The following is a 16,206-nucleotide window of genomic DNA, read 5'->3' as shown; positions in this document are numbered from 1 at the left end:
TAAACTATTTACACATATATTGTATTTGTCTTTATTTAAAAAAATTACTTCCAATTTACTCCCTTATAATGTCCTGCTCTGTTCCACAATCGAATCTGCCTCATTGATTTAAAATTACCCCAGCAGAAGTCTGTTGTGCTATTAATTTGTGTCCATAAACCCTGTGAGTAATCATTACCCGTCCTTGCGTTTCACTCACACAGCGAAGTGAATTATTCATGTCGGAGATGTGGCACTTATAAAAGAGGATCAGAATATGAGCAATATGTATTCAAATCAAACACTTGTTGGTAGAGGGAGAACACATCAATGCAAATTGTCTTTTATTCACAATTCCTCCAATGAATCAATCTGTTAACATTACTTTCAAGAAGTCATACATCAGACACATTTACCAATCCTTTTGGAATCAATCTTACAGTTACAGTGTGTAAATCTAAGAAAGTGTACTGAAAACTCAAGGCAAAGTCACAGTAAGTAGCATGGTATCTAAGCTTTTAATCAATTTCCATATCAAATGTTTAAGCAAAGAAAAACATGTATAACTACAACAGACTTAAAAAAAAAAACTTTGCTAAGACTGCATCATAAAGTCAACAGAAGGGTTGTTTGATGTGTGTCACCAGACACTGTATTACTGATAAAGTAATCAGAGGCAACTAAACACGCGAGCACTTTCCATCCTCTAAAGGGAACAGCATGTATTTACCCAGCATTCTACTCAGTGTGTCACATTTCCCTTATATAAAAAAACCATGGTAGTAGCCCACGTGCAGTTGAACAAGCATGTTGAACAGTGGGGAATGCAGGTTGGATTGAGTGCGTAGACAGACAGACACGGAATCAAGGTGCGTCCAACTGCTCCAGAAGAGTCCTTCTCCTCTTCTCCAGCTCTCCTTCACTCAACTCACTACCAGAGGTGTCCCAGCCTCCCTTGATAGGAGAAGACCAACACGGAGATCAACATTTTACCACTTTATTAATTTTACAACAACAAAGTATGACGTGAAGTCTGGCCATGCCAGCCTAGAAAATAGATACATTTTTCGACAGCACTAATGTTAGACAAAACGAAGTTACCGACTAGCATGGGATATGAAAATCACTTTAAAATGACTTGTTTTTCCTCCAACTTCAGTTTCTTAAAAAAACTTCACTACCGGAGATTTGTGGAGTGAAAGTGAACTGAAGGGGGTGAGCCTGGGGGAACATCCCAACATGGATTCCTCAACATTCCACCGTGACCCAGGGCCCGTGCGACTCAGTTACTCTGGTGGACTTCCTGAACGCACGAGACATCAACAACAAAGCATCAATCTAAAGTGTTCTAGAACGGTCAAACTTATCAATTTAAAGTGTTCTAGAACGGTCAAACGTAATCAATCTAAAGTGTTCTAGAACGGTCAAACTTAACTCTACTTCAGCATTCAGGTAATGTTAAAGTTAGACTGTGGATTTGGATTTTCGCTGTCACAAAGCGCTCTAGTTATCTGTCTGTTGCATCTCTGTTTTTGAACGTCTCCGGCAGAGTCGCCGCGCTCCCTTTGCTGTGACGTGGCATCTCGGTCTACCTTTAACCAGTTCAGTCCAGAGTTCAGGGTCTCACCTCCTCCTTGGTAGGTTTCCTTTTAGGGGACTTCTGCTTGGATTCCGAGCGAGCCTTCCCCCGGGACTTGTCGTTCTCCTTATCTTTCTCCTGTTCCTTCTCACGCTTCCCGTCTCCGCCTCCGCCTCCACCTCCGCCTCCGCCTCCCCTCTCTCGGCCTTTCTTCTCCACGTCCGATTCAGATCCCTGAAAGGCAGGGTCAAGAGAGTGAGCAGACTGCTCCAAATACTTCCCTGCGTGAGGGGCAGACAGTCTTCCTACAAATACAATAGTGTACTGGGAACACGTGCCAGTCTAGAACTATGGTCCTCCTCACAACGTACCGACTTATGACGCCTCTTCTTGCCCTTCTTCTTGTGCTTCTTTGTCTTCTTATAGCTCCTCTCTGGTCACCAAGGGAACAGAACATCAGTCTATGAGCTAACAACAACAACAACAGTGTTTCTTCCTTTTTACATTTTAAAAAGATGTGAAAAAGCACTGACCGGATTCTCCACTGGAGGAATGCTCAGACGGGGATTTGGACTGGGAGCGTTTCTTCTTCTTGTTATGGTAGTCCTCTTCTTCTGACTCAGAGCCCTGAGGAGAGGAGTGGATGTTGAGGGGTCACAGTGGATGTTGAGGGGTGTGTGTGGAGGTTAGTAGAGAGGATGGTGAGGGGTGTGTGGAGGTTAGTAGAGTGGATGTTGAGGGGTGTGTGGAGGTTAGTAGAGAGGATGGTGAGGGGTGTGTGTGGAGGTTAGAGAGGATGGTGAGGGGTGTGTGGAGGTTAGAGAGGATGGTGAGGGGTGTGTGGAGGTTAGTAGAGAGGATGGTGAGGGGTGTGTGGAGGTTAGAGAGGATGGTGAGGGGTGTGTGGAGGTTAGTAGAGAGGATGGTGAGGGGTGTGTGGAGGTTAGAGAGGATGGTGAGGGGTGTGTGGAGGTTAGAGTGGATATTGAGGGGTGTGTGGAGGTTAGAGTGGATATTGAGGGGTGTGTGTGTGTGTCTGGAGATCAGGAGAGTGGATGTTGAGGGGTGTGTCTTAGAGTGGGAGACAAACATGGCTTCTGCCGCGGTACTGCCGGGGTTCTACTGACCGATCGAGAGCGGGAGCGCTTTCTGTGGTGCTTCTTGGACTTCTTGGAGTGTTTCTTGGTCTTGGAGTGGTGATGCTGGCACTCGTGCTGTTGAGATGGGAGACTTCATCAGAGAGGTGTACACTACAGTGTTTTATGATTGCTCAGGACATCTTACAGGCTGTCAGAGAGGTCAGAGTAGAATGACAATCATTACCTCCAAGACGTGCATGAAATCTTTGAATATGCGCTTTCTCTCCGACTCGAGGTTCACGTCTTCAAAGGCGGATTCTTTCAGGAACCTCTCTCGAACCTGACAGGAACACATAGAATATGAATGAGAGTTTGATCACAGAATTATAAGAACACTTTCATTTCATCTCGATTTGATTATTATGATATGTGTTTTCATAAACAACAATTAAAGTGCATTGGAATAATTGAGTATGCCATTGCTAATTGTTACTGTTTATAGGGCAGGTTTCATGGAGCACAGGTTAATAGCCTACAGAGCACCGTTATTCTGTCATGGTCTGATAATGACGCATTGTTCTTTTTCATTTGATGACTTGTTTGATCGATTGATGAAGTTGAATCAAGTTGTGAATGAATCGCAAGTCGTATCAGGGTCTTGAAGGGTTGTCCCATTTCATAGGGAAAGATGTCAACGACTACGGTTTGTGCTCTGTTTGGAGGCCTTGGCTCCAAAGTGATTGGCACTCCAAAAAGAGCCGTAGGGGTAGAAAAGGGAATCGGGATCGGGCCTAAGACTAATCCTAGACTAAAAAGCATCCTCTATGGAGATTTTCCACTGTAAGTGTGATTTAATCCTGGACTAGGCTTAAGCCTTGTCTGTGAAACCAGCCCATGAAGTAGTTATTATGAAGCCAACACACTTATAATCCAGGTGTATGAACAGTAACAATAAGTATATACATACACTTTCCCACGTGGCCTCTGGCTCAAGTGGTGGGGTGGCCTGCTTCAACATGCTCTTGAAGACTGCCTCTTTCCTCTTCATCTTCCTGGCCTCCTCCTTCTCCCGCTCCCTCTCTCTGGCCTCAGCCTTCTCCAGTAACTACAGGTCACAAAGGGACGATGGGAGAGAGGTCAAAGGTCATGGTGTGGTTATAAATGGCAACATCACTGTAGAGCCTGAAGAAAGCAATATAGCCGAGACTCGTTTTATTTTTAAAAACAAACAAAAACAAAAAAACAAGACACTATTTACTATTTTTAAGTATTTGCATACAGTGCATCCGGAAAGTATTCACACCCCTTCACTTTTTCCACATTTTGTTATGTTACAGCCTTATTCCAAAATGGTTTCTCAAAATTCGACACGCAATACCCCATAATGACAAAGTGATTACGTTTTTTTTTTTTTATCTTTGCAAATGTATTAAACATAAAAAACTCAAATATCACATGTACATAAGTATCCACTCCCTTTGCTATGACACTCAAAATTGAGCTCAGGTGCATCCTGTTTCCACTGATCATAGCTGCGTGCTGAGCTGGGATAACCTGTAGGATCGCTGGTTTAGAGGAAGCCTAGCAGGTTCTTTAGAACTTACGCTGTTGAAGGCCAGTTTGATGTTGCCTGCATCCAGTGTGGTGGCTCTCTTGTCTGAGCTGATGACTGAGCCAAAGTCTTCGAACCCTGTGTTGACCTCGACCAAGAAGCTTTTGTCCTGAGTGAGTGAGTGAATAAACTGAACTCAGTCATTTTGATCAGACAGAAAAAATAAATAAAAATACTTTATATATAAAAACGTTATATATACACTATAATAGTAACCACTAATAGACAAATATAGAGGAGTGGTTACACAACACATTCCAGTAAGCTGATAAGCGAATTCACTGTGCAGTCTATCAAAAGGCAGATGTGATGGGGTTCTCAATGGCAGTAACACACAGGAGGAGCTGACTTCTCACCTTCAGGATGTCCTTGATGATCCTCTTCTCATCGTGATAGCGAGCTTTCAGGTCTTCTACGTAGAACTTGAACAGGTCGAGGGGAGTCGAGCCTGCAGAATAGACACCATAAACTAACATGCACAAGTTATTCAATATGTGTCCTTGCAACACATGAGAATCTTGACAGAAGACCACACGCTGAAGTGTGTGTGTGCATATCTTGGTACCTGTGCGGGTGCATGAGAGACAGAGTGTGTGTGTGTGTGTGTGTGTGTGTGTAAGACAGTGTATGTGCGCATGTGTGTATATGTGCACTGTGGTGTGTGTGTGGTGTTTAACAGTGGGTCCTACTTGGCTGGCCCAGCATGTTGGCGAAGCGGATGTCGGAGCTGACGGTGGGGTACATCTCCATCCAGGCCGACATGGAGTGGAGCTGCCCGTGGTCGTGGAGCTCATCCAGAAATTTCTGTGGTAGAAAAAACCAACAGGAGATGAGTACAGCTAAGGCACTGACAGGATCAATGTCACCTCCCCAGAAGGCTACACTAACATCCAATCACTGACCTTGATCTGTACAACAGCAGTGCAGTGTGTTTGTATATTTTTTCGTGTTTTTGTATTTTTTTTATTTCTAATGTACAAATGATGTTGATACATTTCTCTCGACACCCTTTCTTTCCTATTTTATGTTTTTTTTATTTCTAATGTACAAATGATGTTGATACATTTCTCTCGACACCCTTTCTTTCCTATTTTATGTATCTGATAGGGTTGCGTGAAACAGAAAATAAGTTATTTATCATCACAAACGAGGGACTTTAAACACCTAAACACACCATGTCTCATATACAACGACACAGTGACAACAACAGCTCGTGACGTTAGAATTATAAGGTTCTATCTCCATTTTTGTCAAAATTAAGTTTTTTACATAATCTGATCCATTAGGTGTTTATTAATGCCTGTGTGGTGTTATTTTTAAAATGTTGACATTTCTGAGTTAGTAATTCATAAAATAAAAAGGTTCCATCTCCCAAAACATAATAGAATGTAAAAAATGTGACGCTCAATATCTCTGAACTGCCCTAAACGGAGATAGAACCTTATAATTCTAAGCTCACAAGCTGTTGCTGTTCGTTTCAGTCATTCAAGTGAAGTAAATGTAATGTGTTCTTCATGTTTGGATTGTTCCTATGTGTGGTAGGGTGGAGGCGTCCCCCCCACCCCCCCCCTAATCCTCTCACCTGGAAGGACTCTCTGTTCTTGCGTTGTCGCCTCCTCTCTCTCAACAGAGTCTTCTGCTTCTCCTCGTCCTCCTCCTTCTCCAGGGCGCGGATGTGCTCCTCGAAGCAGATCAGAGCGTCCTCCTTGTCCATGTCTGAACAAGACCAGCACAGAGAGAGAGAGAGAGGGTGTCAATTGCGCGCACACACACACACACACACACACACACACACACACACACACACACACACACACACACAACTCTCCTGTCTATTCAATTCTCTCACGTCACTTCCTAAGCCCCTTCACACATTCACAGTCACACAGAGTGCCCGGCGTTCTTAATTCCCTAATGACGCACACGCTAACAGCCATGCTCTCTGGCTAATCAACTGAACACACATCCCTGAGTAAATGAGAGGAAAGGAGAAAGGAGAGAAAGAGAGTGAGTGTGGTGTTGTGCACGTGTGTTCATAGCCTACTCTGCAGCTCCTCGTCTTCAGCGAAGGTGGGGTTGTCCAGCAGGTACTGCTGGGCCTCGGACCAGGTGGTGCGGTAGGTGACGTTGGCCATGTTGTCCAGAATGTTCTTCAGCGCCTCCCAGTTCCTCTTCCTGAGCTGCTTGGCTTGTTCCTGGATTCACACAGACATGTGTTAGTTTGGGACACCAACAGTCCATTTTACCATTTACTTTTAACAGAGAGAAACAGCTGTGACCCCCCCTCTGTTCTTCAGCCAGTCGGGGGTTCAAAAAACAGTGATGATCATTTAATCTAACTAGTTTACTTGTCTAAAGAAAGCCAAAGAGATTTTTATAAACATGACTTGTCAATCGCCTTTTATGGCGATTGACAAGACAGACAGACAGGTGGTTGACCAGTCAGACAGACAGACGGGTGGTTGACCAGTCAGACAGATGGGCAGGTGGTTGACCATTCAGATTCACCCAGACAGACAGCTGGTTGATCATTCAGACAGGCATGTAGGTGGTTGACCAGTCAGACAGACAGACAGACCAGTAGTTGATCATTCAGACAGGCAGGTAGGTGGTTGACCAGTCAGACAGACCAGTAGTTGACCATTCAGACAGACAGGTAGGTGGTTGACAAGTCAGACAGACCAGTAGTTGACCATTCAGACAGGCAGGTAGGTAGGTGGTTGACAAGTCAGACAGACATACTAACCTTCTCCTTCTTAGCCAGGTAGAAGAGGACGTCTTCATAGATCTCAAGCCTGTCTCTCTCTGGGACACAGCTCCAGACGTCCAGCTCTGCAAACATCTGCTCTGCTTTCCTGGTTCACACACACACACACACACAGTAACGAAATATATGAAATGCACTGGATAGCAGCACAGTCAAGTCCCAACACAATGCAGTGACACACTGTTCCTCAGAGGGGCAGCATTGCACAATCAAAGAATAACCACCACTCCTGCTCACCCTGTTCAAGGCGCTGATGAGGGTTTGAGCAGCTTTGTGAATTTGTTTTATTGTACAAGAGAACCCCCCCCCCCGTCAAAAAGAAAAACGTTTAAACTAACTTAACTATCACTTACACAAATATTAATTTGGTTGGATAAAAAAAATATTGACAGTGAGTGAGTGAACACAGTGGCGAGTAGCAGCATTAGCCAGTGTGCTCTCTATGACATGTGGAGGGGTGTGTGCCAAAGCTTCCCAGACGACCCTGCAGTCACCTCCAGCTGCTCATAGTATGCCACTGTGCCAGCGCAGCATGTGTAGAGTCTCCACGACAACCCTGACACAGGCGCCGGGCTATAAACTGGCTGGTTGTCAAGGTCACCGGTCGATCAGTCCCCCCTCGGGCTGTGTCAGTGACTTTCACACCCACACACACCCACAGAGCCAAAGAGGAGTGAAGGGGTGGGGTTCACATGTAAGGGAGCAAACTTCTCTTTTTCTTTTTTTTATTTCCGCCTGTGTATATACCGTAAAGTATCTGCTGATCAGGGCTGTTCCATTTTGAAATGGTCAATTCAAATCTCTTCCTGAATTGGCTGAATTTAATGGAATTGGACCCCAACCCTGCTGATGATCATCTACCAAGCACACTACAAAAGTGAGAGGAGTATGTACAATATGTGTATGGTATGTCTGGATATAGGGCATGCATGACCACTTCACGGGGTGCACAAAAAGGTCAACATTATTCAAAGGGGGTAAACAGCCTACAGCTCTCTCTAGTCAAGTCTGGAGTCACCGACTATCTCTATATTCACAACTACAGGAAACACATCACAAACAACAAAACAAGTGGATATCATAAAACTAGGGATGCTCCGATCTGGATTTTTGGGGCCGATACCGATCACCGATTTTTTTCCTCAAGATCAACCGATACCGATACCGATTTTTAAAAAAAATACATAACTGTAGGCCTACTGACTGGATAGCCTACATATTTTTTGCTTTTTAGACAAAAGTTTTGATCCATTAGGCACCAAGCAAACGCAGACCCATTTTTATGGCATAGTAAAAGTCTGGCCTATCACCCAGTTAGGGCCTGAAGCCCAAGTCAGTCGATATGGCTGTATAAAAGACATCATAAACGTGGCCTTCATGGTTTACATACTGTTACGTCCTCCTATGTTTTCTGTTCAGTTATCTGTCTTCCCCAGAAAAAGAAAAAAAAGATCGGTTTTTGCGATCTGCCATTTCTGCCGATCACCGATCGAGTCATTTGGAGTGAAATCGGCCGATTTAAATCGGTGGCCGATAAATCGGAGCATCCCTACATAAAACCATCATTTCTGGTTTGATTCCGACCCTCGACATATTTTGCATGTCATCCCTCCTCTGTCCCTTACCTATTCTTCCTGTCTATCCCAATAAAGCAGAAATGCCCTTAAAAAAAACAACCACTGCATTTCCCAAAGGCAGGCTACTGAACGTACTTGTATCTGGTGGTCGAGGACATTTTGTCATGGTTCTCCAGGAATCGCTGATACGTCTCTTTAGACTCCTTGTACTTGATCCTGACCTCCTCCTTCTCCTCCTTCTCCGTCTGCACCTTGTAGGCATTAAACGCCTGCTTTTTCTCACTCAGCTTGGGCAGGGCGCTTCCAACGAGAGAGAAACAAAACATCCGATTAGATAAGAACCAGATAACAATACATGTCATTGTCATTGAACAGAGCGGAAGTACTGAGACAACAAAATGTAGTTTTGTGCATCTGTCTCCCCCTCCCCTCAGGGAGAACAGAGAGCATTGGGCTCTGGGCACAGGTTCAGCCGTCTTCGATTTGATTAGATACGGGTTGTCCGTAGAATTAGAATAACATATGATCTAAAGAATAGAGTTAATATACATAACAATACAGAAATCAGAATTTGTTTGTGTTCGCATGTTCAACAGCGATATCAGCATCAGTGAAACTGGCAGTGTGTACCTGTAGCGTGGGTCGTTGATGATCATTTTCATGGCTTGCTCCCATGACGCGTTGGATGAAACACCCTGAAATCATAACAGGATCAGCAAACATTAAGATTCAAATATGGGGCACCCTATACTCACAACCATCTGTACAACGTCAACCAAAGGCCTCATAATTAACTATTCGTAATGAGGACAAGCATTAATTAAGGTCGATACAAATGACAGGCACCATATACTTACCTTGTTCCCCTTATAGAACAACCATCTGTACAAGCTGGGCTCATCATTATGTATAGATTTCATCATAAGGATTTCATAAGGATTACGTATTGAGTCAATGCATGTGTTGCATCAGACTAGTAGATGAATGTGCACGAGACGGGGGGGACGGGGGGGGGGGGGGGGGCTTCTTCCACATCAAGTTGAAGCATGTCCATAATTACTAATAGATGGTTAAGAAGTGCAGAGTACCAATAATTCAAAGAAATGCCAGCCATTGAGGAGGGCTTATGTAAGTGCCCTTTCCTCAGCCTCAACTCCAGGGGAGAGAGCCGAATCCTTCATCCATTATGAACAACAGATTTCTCGCTGTTGCATCTGCCTTGTCAGTTATGCATGTATGTATGTGTAAGTGTGTGTGTGTGTGTGTGTAAGTGGGTGTGTGTGTGTGTGTGCGCGCGTGTTATTCTAACTCAATGAAGCGTGCCGCTCCCGCCCTGCTGTCTTAATCCAGGGGGCCTGTTGCCTTCTTCCAAGAACGCTAATCATAAAGACAGAGTCATTAAGATCGAGCAGGGAAATAGCGAGCAATCTCCGAGGAGAGCTTTGTGCGCGAGCAAATTAAAAAGGAGGCCTAAATATAGCAGTGGGAGCGCGGCTGAGCCATCTCGCTCGAAACACAAGGCAGGCATCCGCAGCAACAGGAGATGAGGCCAGAGTGCGGCAGCAGCTTAGCCGTCATGCTAAGACCCCAGAGTGCTTATGGTGATGATGATGTGGATGGATTAAGAGTAGAATGCAGACACTCAGAAGAAGGGGCCGCGTATTGGTAAACAACCGCCCTTAGGCATGAGGGTGGACAGTGAGTGTACTGTCAGGCATGAGGAGGACTGTGGGCTGAGAAGAGTCTATGGTTAGCAGGTAGGAGGAGGTTTGAGGACCGTGGGTGGAGGAGAGTCTACAGGGTTTCCCACAGGATTGTGGGAGACTGTGGTGGGTGGAACTCAGACCATCTCAAGTATTTTTGGTTCGTGCTGAAACTATGGCGGGACAAATTAGATATGGCGGGCCCGCTACAGTCTAGGTTATTAATGGGAAACACTGGTCTATTGTCAGCATGTATGAGGACAGTGGGCTGAGGAGAGTGTAGTGTCAGCAGGTTTGAGGACAGTGTGTTGAAGAGAGTCTAGGGTCAGCCGGTTTGAGCACAGTGGGTTGGGGAGTTAAATGTCAGGTATGACGACAGTGTGTTGAGGAGAGTGGAGTGTCAGGTTGAGGAGAGTGTAGCGTCAGGTATGAGGACAGTGGGCTGAAGACAGTGTAGTGTCAGAAGATTTGAGGACAGTGGGTTGAGGAGAGTGTAGCATCACTGAGTGCTGAAGGCGTCTTGTATCAAAGCAGTGGGAGGACATTTTAGACGTACAGTATAAGTTGTTGTTGTTGGCTAAATCATGATAAATGATAGGCTTCAGGGATGGCCTCGCCTGATGACCTTGTTCTGCCTTCATGAGTGTTGTGTTTACACTGACTATGCCAATCATTAAACACTAATCCATCACTAAATACAACTCTAACCTAACCAACAGGGAATGTGCAGTGCTGAGGTGAGGGAACAAACATCTTTAATGAGATGGGACCAAGTCCTACGCATGTCTCTGAGTCTTTGAGTCTTTGAGGGTCAAGTCCCAGGTTCCAGAGCACATCGCTAAAGGAAAATCCATAGTCTCACAAAATGTATCAAAATAAGCCTGGATTTTCCTTTCGCAAAGTTGATGGAATACTACCCAGGACATGTCAAGTCCCTAATTTGGGTTATAGAATCCTCAAGTCAATGGTTTAGTGTTTTAAACCAATTTCAATTAAAAAAAAAAAGATAATTCAGGTATTGTCTGTTTTCCTTACACTAGGCCTACATAATAATTCCCAAATCTCTTAAATGGCAATACAACAATGGATTAGTCTCACCTTCTCCTTCAGAAGCTCTTTGAAGGCCTGCTTGGCCTCCTCTTTTGTGTTCCACTTGTATGTTTTCTTCGCCAACTCCGGCCTTTCCTCCTTGGAGGCATCGACAATACTACAGGTAAGGAATACACACAGTTAAACTAATGTTCTGATATGCTGTTTTATCCACAGTCAGGGGTAGCTGAGGTATTCATTAGGTCAGTGGTTTCATGCTCGGGAGCAGGCTGATGGGGGGGCAAGCCTCTGGGCGGCCGTCCCTTGGGTGTGGAGCACTGGGGGTAGAGGACTGGCTGTGTGTAGCCTAGCATCATAGTGTAGGCATGTCTCTGGGGGTAGAGGACTGGCTGTGTGTCAGCCTCATAGTGTAGGCATGTCTCTGGGGGTAGATGACTGGCTGTGTGTAGCCTCATAGTGTAGCCATGTCTCTGGGGGTAGAGGAAGAGTGGGTTGGGTGTGTGTGTTTGTGTCTACAGAGGACCCGTCTCTGAGGGGTAGGTGTCTGTAGTACCTGGCTGAGACTTCCATGGCTGACGTGTCCTCGACGGAGTTGACGGGTGCGTCAATGCTGACCTCGGCCACGTGAGGGTGCATGGCCACCTGCAGGTGTTCCTCGGCAACAGCTGTTGCCGCCATGGCCTCCATGTCCATCATGGTCGCCATGGTAGCAGCAGGATCAACCTGAAGAGTGGGGACGGGGGCGGTGCCGGGAGCTGCAGCTTCTACCGTCCTGCAATTGGTTTACAGTATAAGTGACAGCAGACTACCATACAGTATTGAAGAGGCACTCCTCCTCCATACACCAGACTAGAACAATTCAGTCATCTGATAAATATGAATATACTTGGCTTAAATTATGTCTTTGATCATTCAAGAACAAATCAGTGATTCTACATGTTGTTAATCAAATGGAAGTGTGCTGCTGTAGAGTAGGTAATAAGCAGCTCTTACCCATTCTCCTCAGCTTTGATCATCGCTAAAAGACAAGAGAGACGTGTCAATTCAAATGTCTGGAAGGGTTCTTCTGAGAGTACATTTCATAGGATAGTGCTACAAAGAGGCATGTACGACTAAACATTTCAATACCATATTGTGTCTATTGATATTGATACAGTGCGTCCCGCCACAGTCTTGTCTATGTATGGGAAACACTGTGATAACCCACTGCTAATTGACACTGGCGCAACGGGTTAGTAAGTAACTGACGGTCAGTAACTGACGGTCAGGTTTCCACAGTTACAAGGGGCTCAGCAGTGCACTCGCTCACCTTCCAGATCTTCCAGCTCTTTGGGCTTGGTCCACCGGGACTCCTTAGTCTGGGAGTTGTAGTAGTACGGCTTTCCCGTGTCAGACTTGTACTCCTTCCACGGGCACTTAGACAACATTTGCTGCAAGGGAAAACAATGTATATACACACGGCATGGCGGACATGTAATGACAGTGGCTATGGGGATCATTTCATGGTAATGGGTCACGACGCGTGCGTACGTAATGGGGAGGCCTTACCTCAGCAGGAGATTTCAGGTCGTCTGGTTTCTCCCATGAGGACTGTTTAGTCTCTGTGTTGTAGAAGTAGGTCTTCCCATCCAGAGACTTATGCTCTGTCCACAGAGACTTCTGAGGAAGACAATACCTCACTTTAAAGGGATGTTCCACCGTAACACTTTTTTCCTGGTTTGCCCTAACCTTCGCAGTGGTTGATTAGCCCACATTTGTTTTTATTTTATATTTTGCTTCCTTTGATATGGATATATTCTCATATTTTGGGCCCCATTCATTCTAGAAATATGCCCAAAACGCCTTGCAGGCACTCCAAACTAGTCTGCATTACATTTTTGTAAAATGTCACTAAAAAAAAAAGCATATAAAGCTAAAAGCGTAAAACAGGATAACAAAATGACTTTTCAGGAAGATATCTGCAAGACAGAGAAACATTAGCCTTTTATAAACCAGCCAAGGTTCTTTACATACTGTATGCCTGATGCATTCAAAGTGTTCTCACCTTCTTTGGTTGGTCATCCTGTGGTGAACCATTTGTGGTACTCTGCAGAACAGCAGATATAGCTGTGTTGATTGACTATTTACACCACTATTACATAGTGGATGCATTCTTAAAATAGTGTCAGTGTTTCCTCCAGGATTTTTCACATTAGTGGCGGAGTGGTCGTCATAAAACGCGTGCACGCGAAAACAAATATAATTTCTTAAATAGCGGTTAAGTCATTAAAGCCGAGCAGGTGATTTTATATAGAAGGTGATCAAATACCAATATTGTTATGTACGACAGTATGTCATTGCAGCACTTTGTTGCACTTTACGACGTCACGTTCTGTTAGAGCTTTACGACTGTGTGTGTGTGTGTTGTCAGAATGAATGGCACTTGACAGTAAACGGAGCTCAGTTTGTATACCTGTGTGGATCTACATTTATTAGTATAACACAAACATAATAACCCTGTTCATTAATGCTTACGTTCATGTTCATGTTCGCACTGTTACTGTTATGTTATGTGTTGTGTGCCAATGCACCCCTGTGATTGGTGGAGGTCACGGGGGGGGGGGGGGGGGGGGGGGGCGGGTGCTGTGTGTGTTATTGAGACCGTTGGGAGAGAGAGCTCGGGTGAACTAAGAAAGTTGTGTATGAGATAGTTTACAATTAAACGCACAGATTACATGAGAGAAGCTATCTGTCATTATTTCAACCACTGTGGGGACGTTACAATACTTTCGTTTTAGAACGGAACGTTAGCCGCTAGCAGCGTTTAGCAGTCACCATTCAACATTGATACAAACAAACATTCAAATACTCGTGGCGTCTTGATTTTTTTTTCGATTTCAATGTATGACGCATCATTTGAAAGCTTACCATCTGTAGTTTCAGACTATGTAAACAAACGAAAAATTACATAAGCAAATGGTTATTATTTATCTGGTATAGATACCACTTCTGCGCCGAATGTACCGCCGCCGGCACAAATCCGCACCCGACATTGTAATTACCGTAATTTCTAAACGGTTTGTGCTATCGAAAAAAATCCAACTGTCCCTGAAAGCTGAGATGTTGCACTTCAACCAACATATAGGGTATTACGGTAAAATGTGACGTGAGGACATTCTCAGAGTCAGTTTACTCACAGTGATTGACGGAGCGTTCAGGGACACATGCTTTTTTTCTGTTCTCCGGTCAAAATAACTCGCTGCCTTTCTGCGCAGCCTGAATCAAAGTGGACTGTCTGAATCATTTGGTGGCGGAGGAAATTCTTTCGTGGCGGCCCGCCACCAATAAATGCATATAGAGGAAACACTGAGTGTGTAAAACACAAACGGCAAACATATCACTACATCTTCAAACTTTAAATCAAAGTAGTAACAGACCATTTTGTGTCAAATTCACATAAAGTAAGTTTTCCGTTTTAAAAGAGGCTGTACTCACAACTGTTCCAGGTGCACTGGCAGCTGTAATGAGCAGAAATTCCAGTTAGAAGAAATACAATCATTTTAATAATACCTCATTGTATCAGTAATGTAATATACAAATAGATTATTTTAAGTCTTACCAATAGATTCCACTCCAGGCTGTGGATGAGATATTTCCATTAGTCAACACAACTGACATGTTCAACATTATAGCAAACTTAAATCATACCCATTTCCTATTCCATATACTTTTAGTCATATTACAATTATATTAATACATCTCAAAATATAGCCATGTATGACAATTACAGAAGTTATTTAGAAGTTTTTAAATAAATAAAAAAGATAAGACAGATTAATACAAAATGGCATAGTTTCTTCATTTAACTCTGCAGCCTCAAGCTTCTATCAAGACAAAACCTCTCAGACCTTGACACATGGGAGATGACAGGTGGAAAGTTTCTGACAGCGCCAGCTCTTGAGAGCACTGGGGAAAGCAGATGGCTGCTGTCGAAAGCGTAGCACATCAAACTGAAAGGTAGCTAACAATTCCATAACCCGCTCAGCCATGCCCATCTAGATAACTGAAATGTACAATTATCATGCTCTATTTAACATGAGATGTTAAAGTGAGGTTTAAATGTGTTTTATTTTTAGACTGGAAATCATTATTCTTCAGATTCTGTTATACTCTGATGTGTAGACTAGAGATTTAAAAAAATATATAATCTTCTTTATGTAATGCACTACACATCAAACATAATAATAGGTATTTCTAATCTTGCAATACAAGAGGAAACATCAACAACCAATGTGCGATAGCAGCACATGCTATTCTGCATATGTTCCATCAGTACACAGATGGGAGAGAGATGGACTAATATGGAGTTGGTAAACACAGTGCATTTTCAAGTTGTTCAATGTGACAATGAATATTCAAATCCCTCTATGCTGTTATGTCTAAATGGGTACGTGTTCCTACACTTGGTAGTGTTATGTATGTTAATGTTGTCACTCCTGACAGCTTAAGGGCTCTATTTTTAAAAGTGTGAAGAAGAAGAAGAAGAAGAGCGAGGCGAGTTTACCGGTCCTGTTGGCTGCATCGCTGCAGCTGGCATGTGATGGGGCATCATCATCCCGGGCATCATGGGTGGCATCATGCCTGGCATCTAATAAAAGAGCATCATTAAATATTCATCTGACCCGCTAATTTCCCACCCGCATGGCATGGCAATGGCGGGCACGGGTGGGGTATTAATAGACAGTGAGAGACGACGTGGAGAGGTGAGAGAGCGTGACGCTCCGATCTACAACCCCTCACCACCTCCCTGAGCCCCCACGTTTCACTGGCAGCTGGCTGGATCAAACACGTCCCACATCGCACCTTTCAATTTGGATAATG

The 16,206-nt window shown here is 44.2% G+C and overlaps 1 protein-coding gene across 1 annotated transcript; it reads right to left on the bottom strand.

Annotated features, from left to right (window-relative positions):
• Positions 1-291: 291 nt before the first annotated feature.
• On the bottom strand, positions 292-15,961 carry prpf40a (PRP40 pre-mRNA processing factor 40 homolog A; the record flags this gene model as incomplete). The annotated part of the gene is made up of 21 exons (XM_080536954.1): positions 292-933; positions 1,607-1,792; positions 1,930-1,991; positions 2,092-2,185; positions 2,686-2,772; positions 2,882-2,977; positions 3,605-3,742; positions 4,242-4,358; positions 4,606-4,697; positions 4,939-5,053; positions 5,832-5,965; positions 6,294-6,444; positions 6,996-7,104; positions 8,729-8,893; positions 9,224-9,288; positions 11,395-11,503; positions 11,900-12,118; positions 12,340-12,364; positions 12,656-12,776; positions 12,895-13,005; positions 15,890-15,961. The coding sequence occupies 21 exons, from the start codon at positions 15,959-15,961 to the stop codon at positions 844-846; spliced, it is 2,358 nt and encodes a 785-aa protein (XP_080393080.1). The 3' UTR covers positions 292-843.
• Positions 15,962-16,206: the final 245 nt, after the last annotated feature.

The sequence above is a fragment of the Nansenia antarctica genome, assembly GCF_963989245.1.
Source record: "Nansenia antarctica genome assembly, chromosome: 7".
Lineage (NCBI taxonomy): Eukaryota > Metazoa > Chordata > Actinopteri > Argentiniformes > Microstomatidae > Nansenia > Nansenia antarctica.
This window is presented reverse-complemented; position numbering and strand designations above follow the sequence as displayed.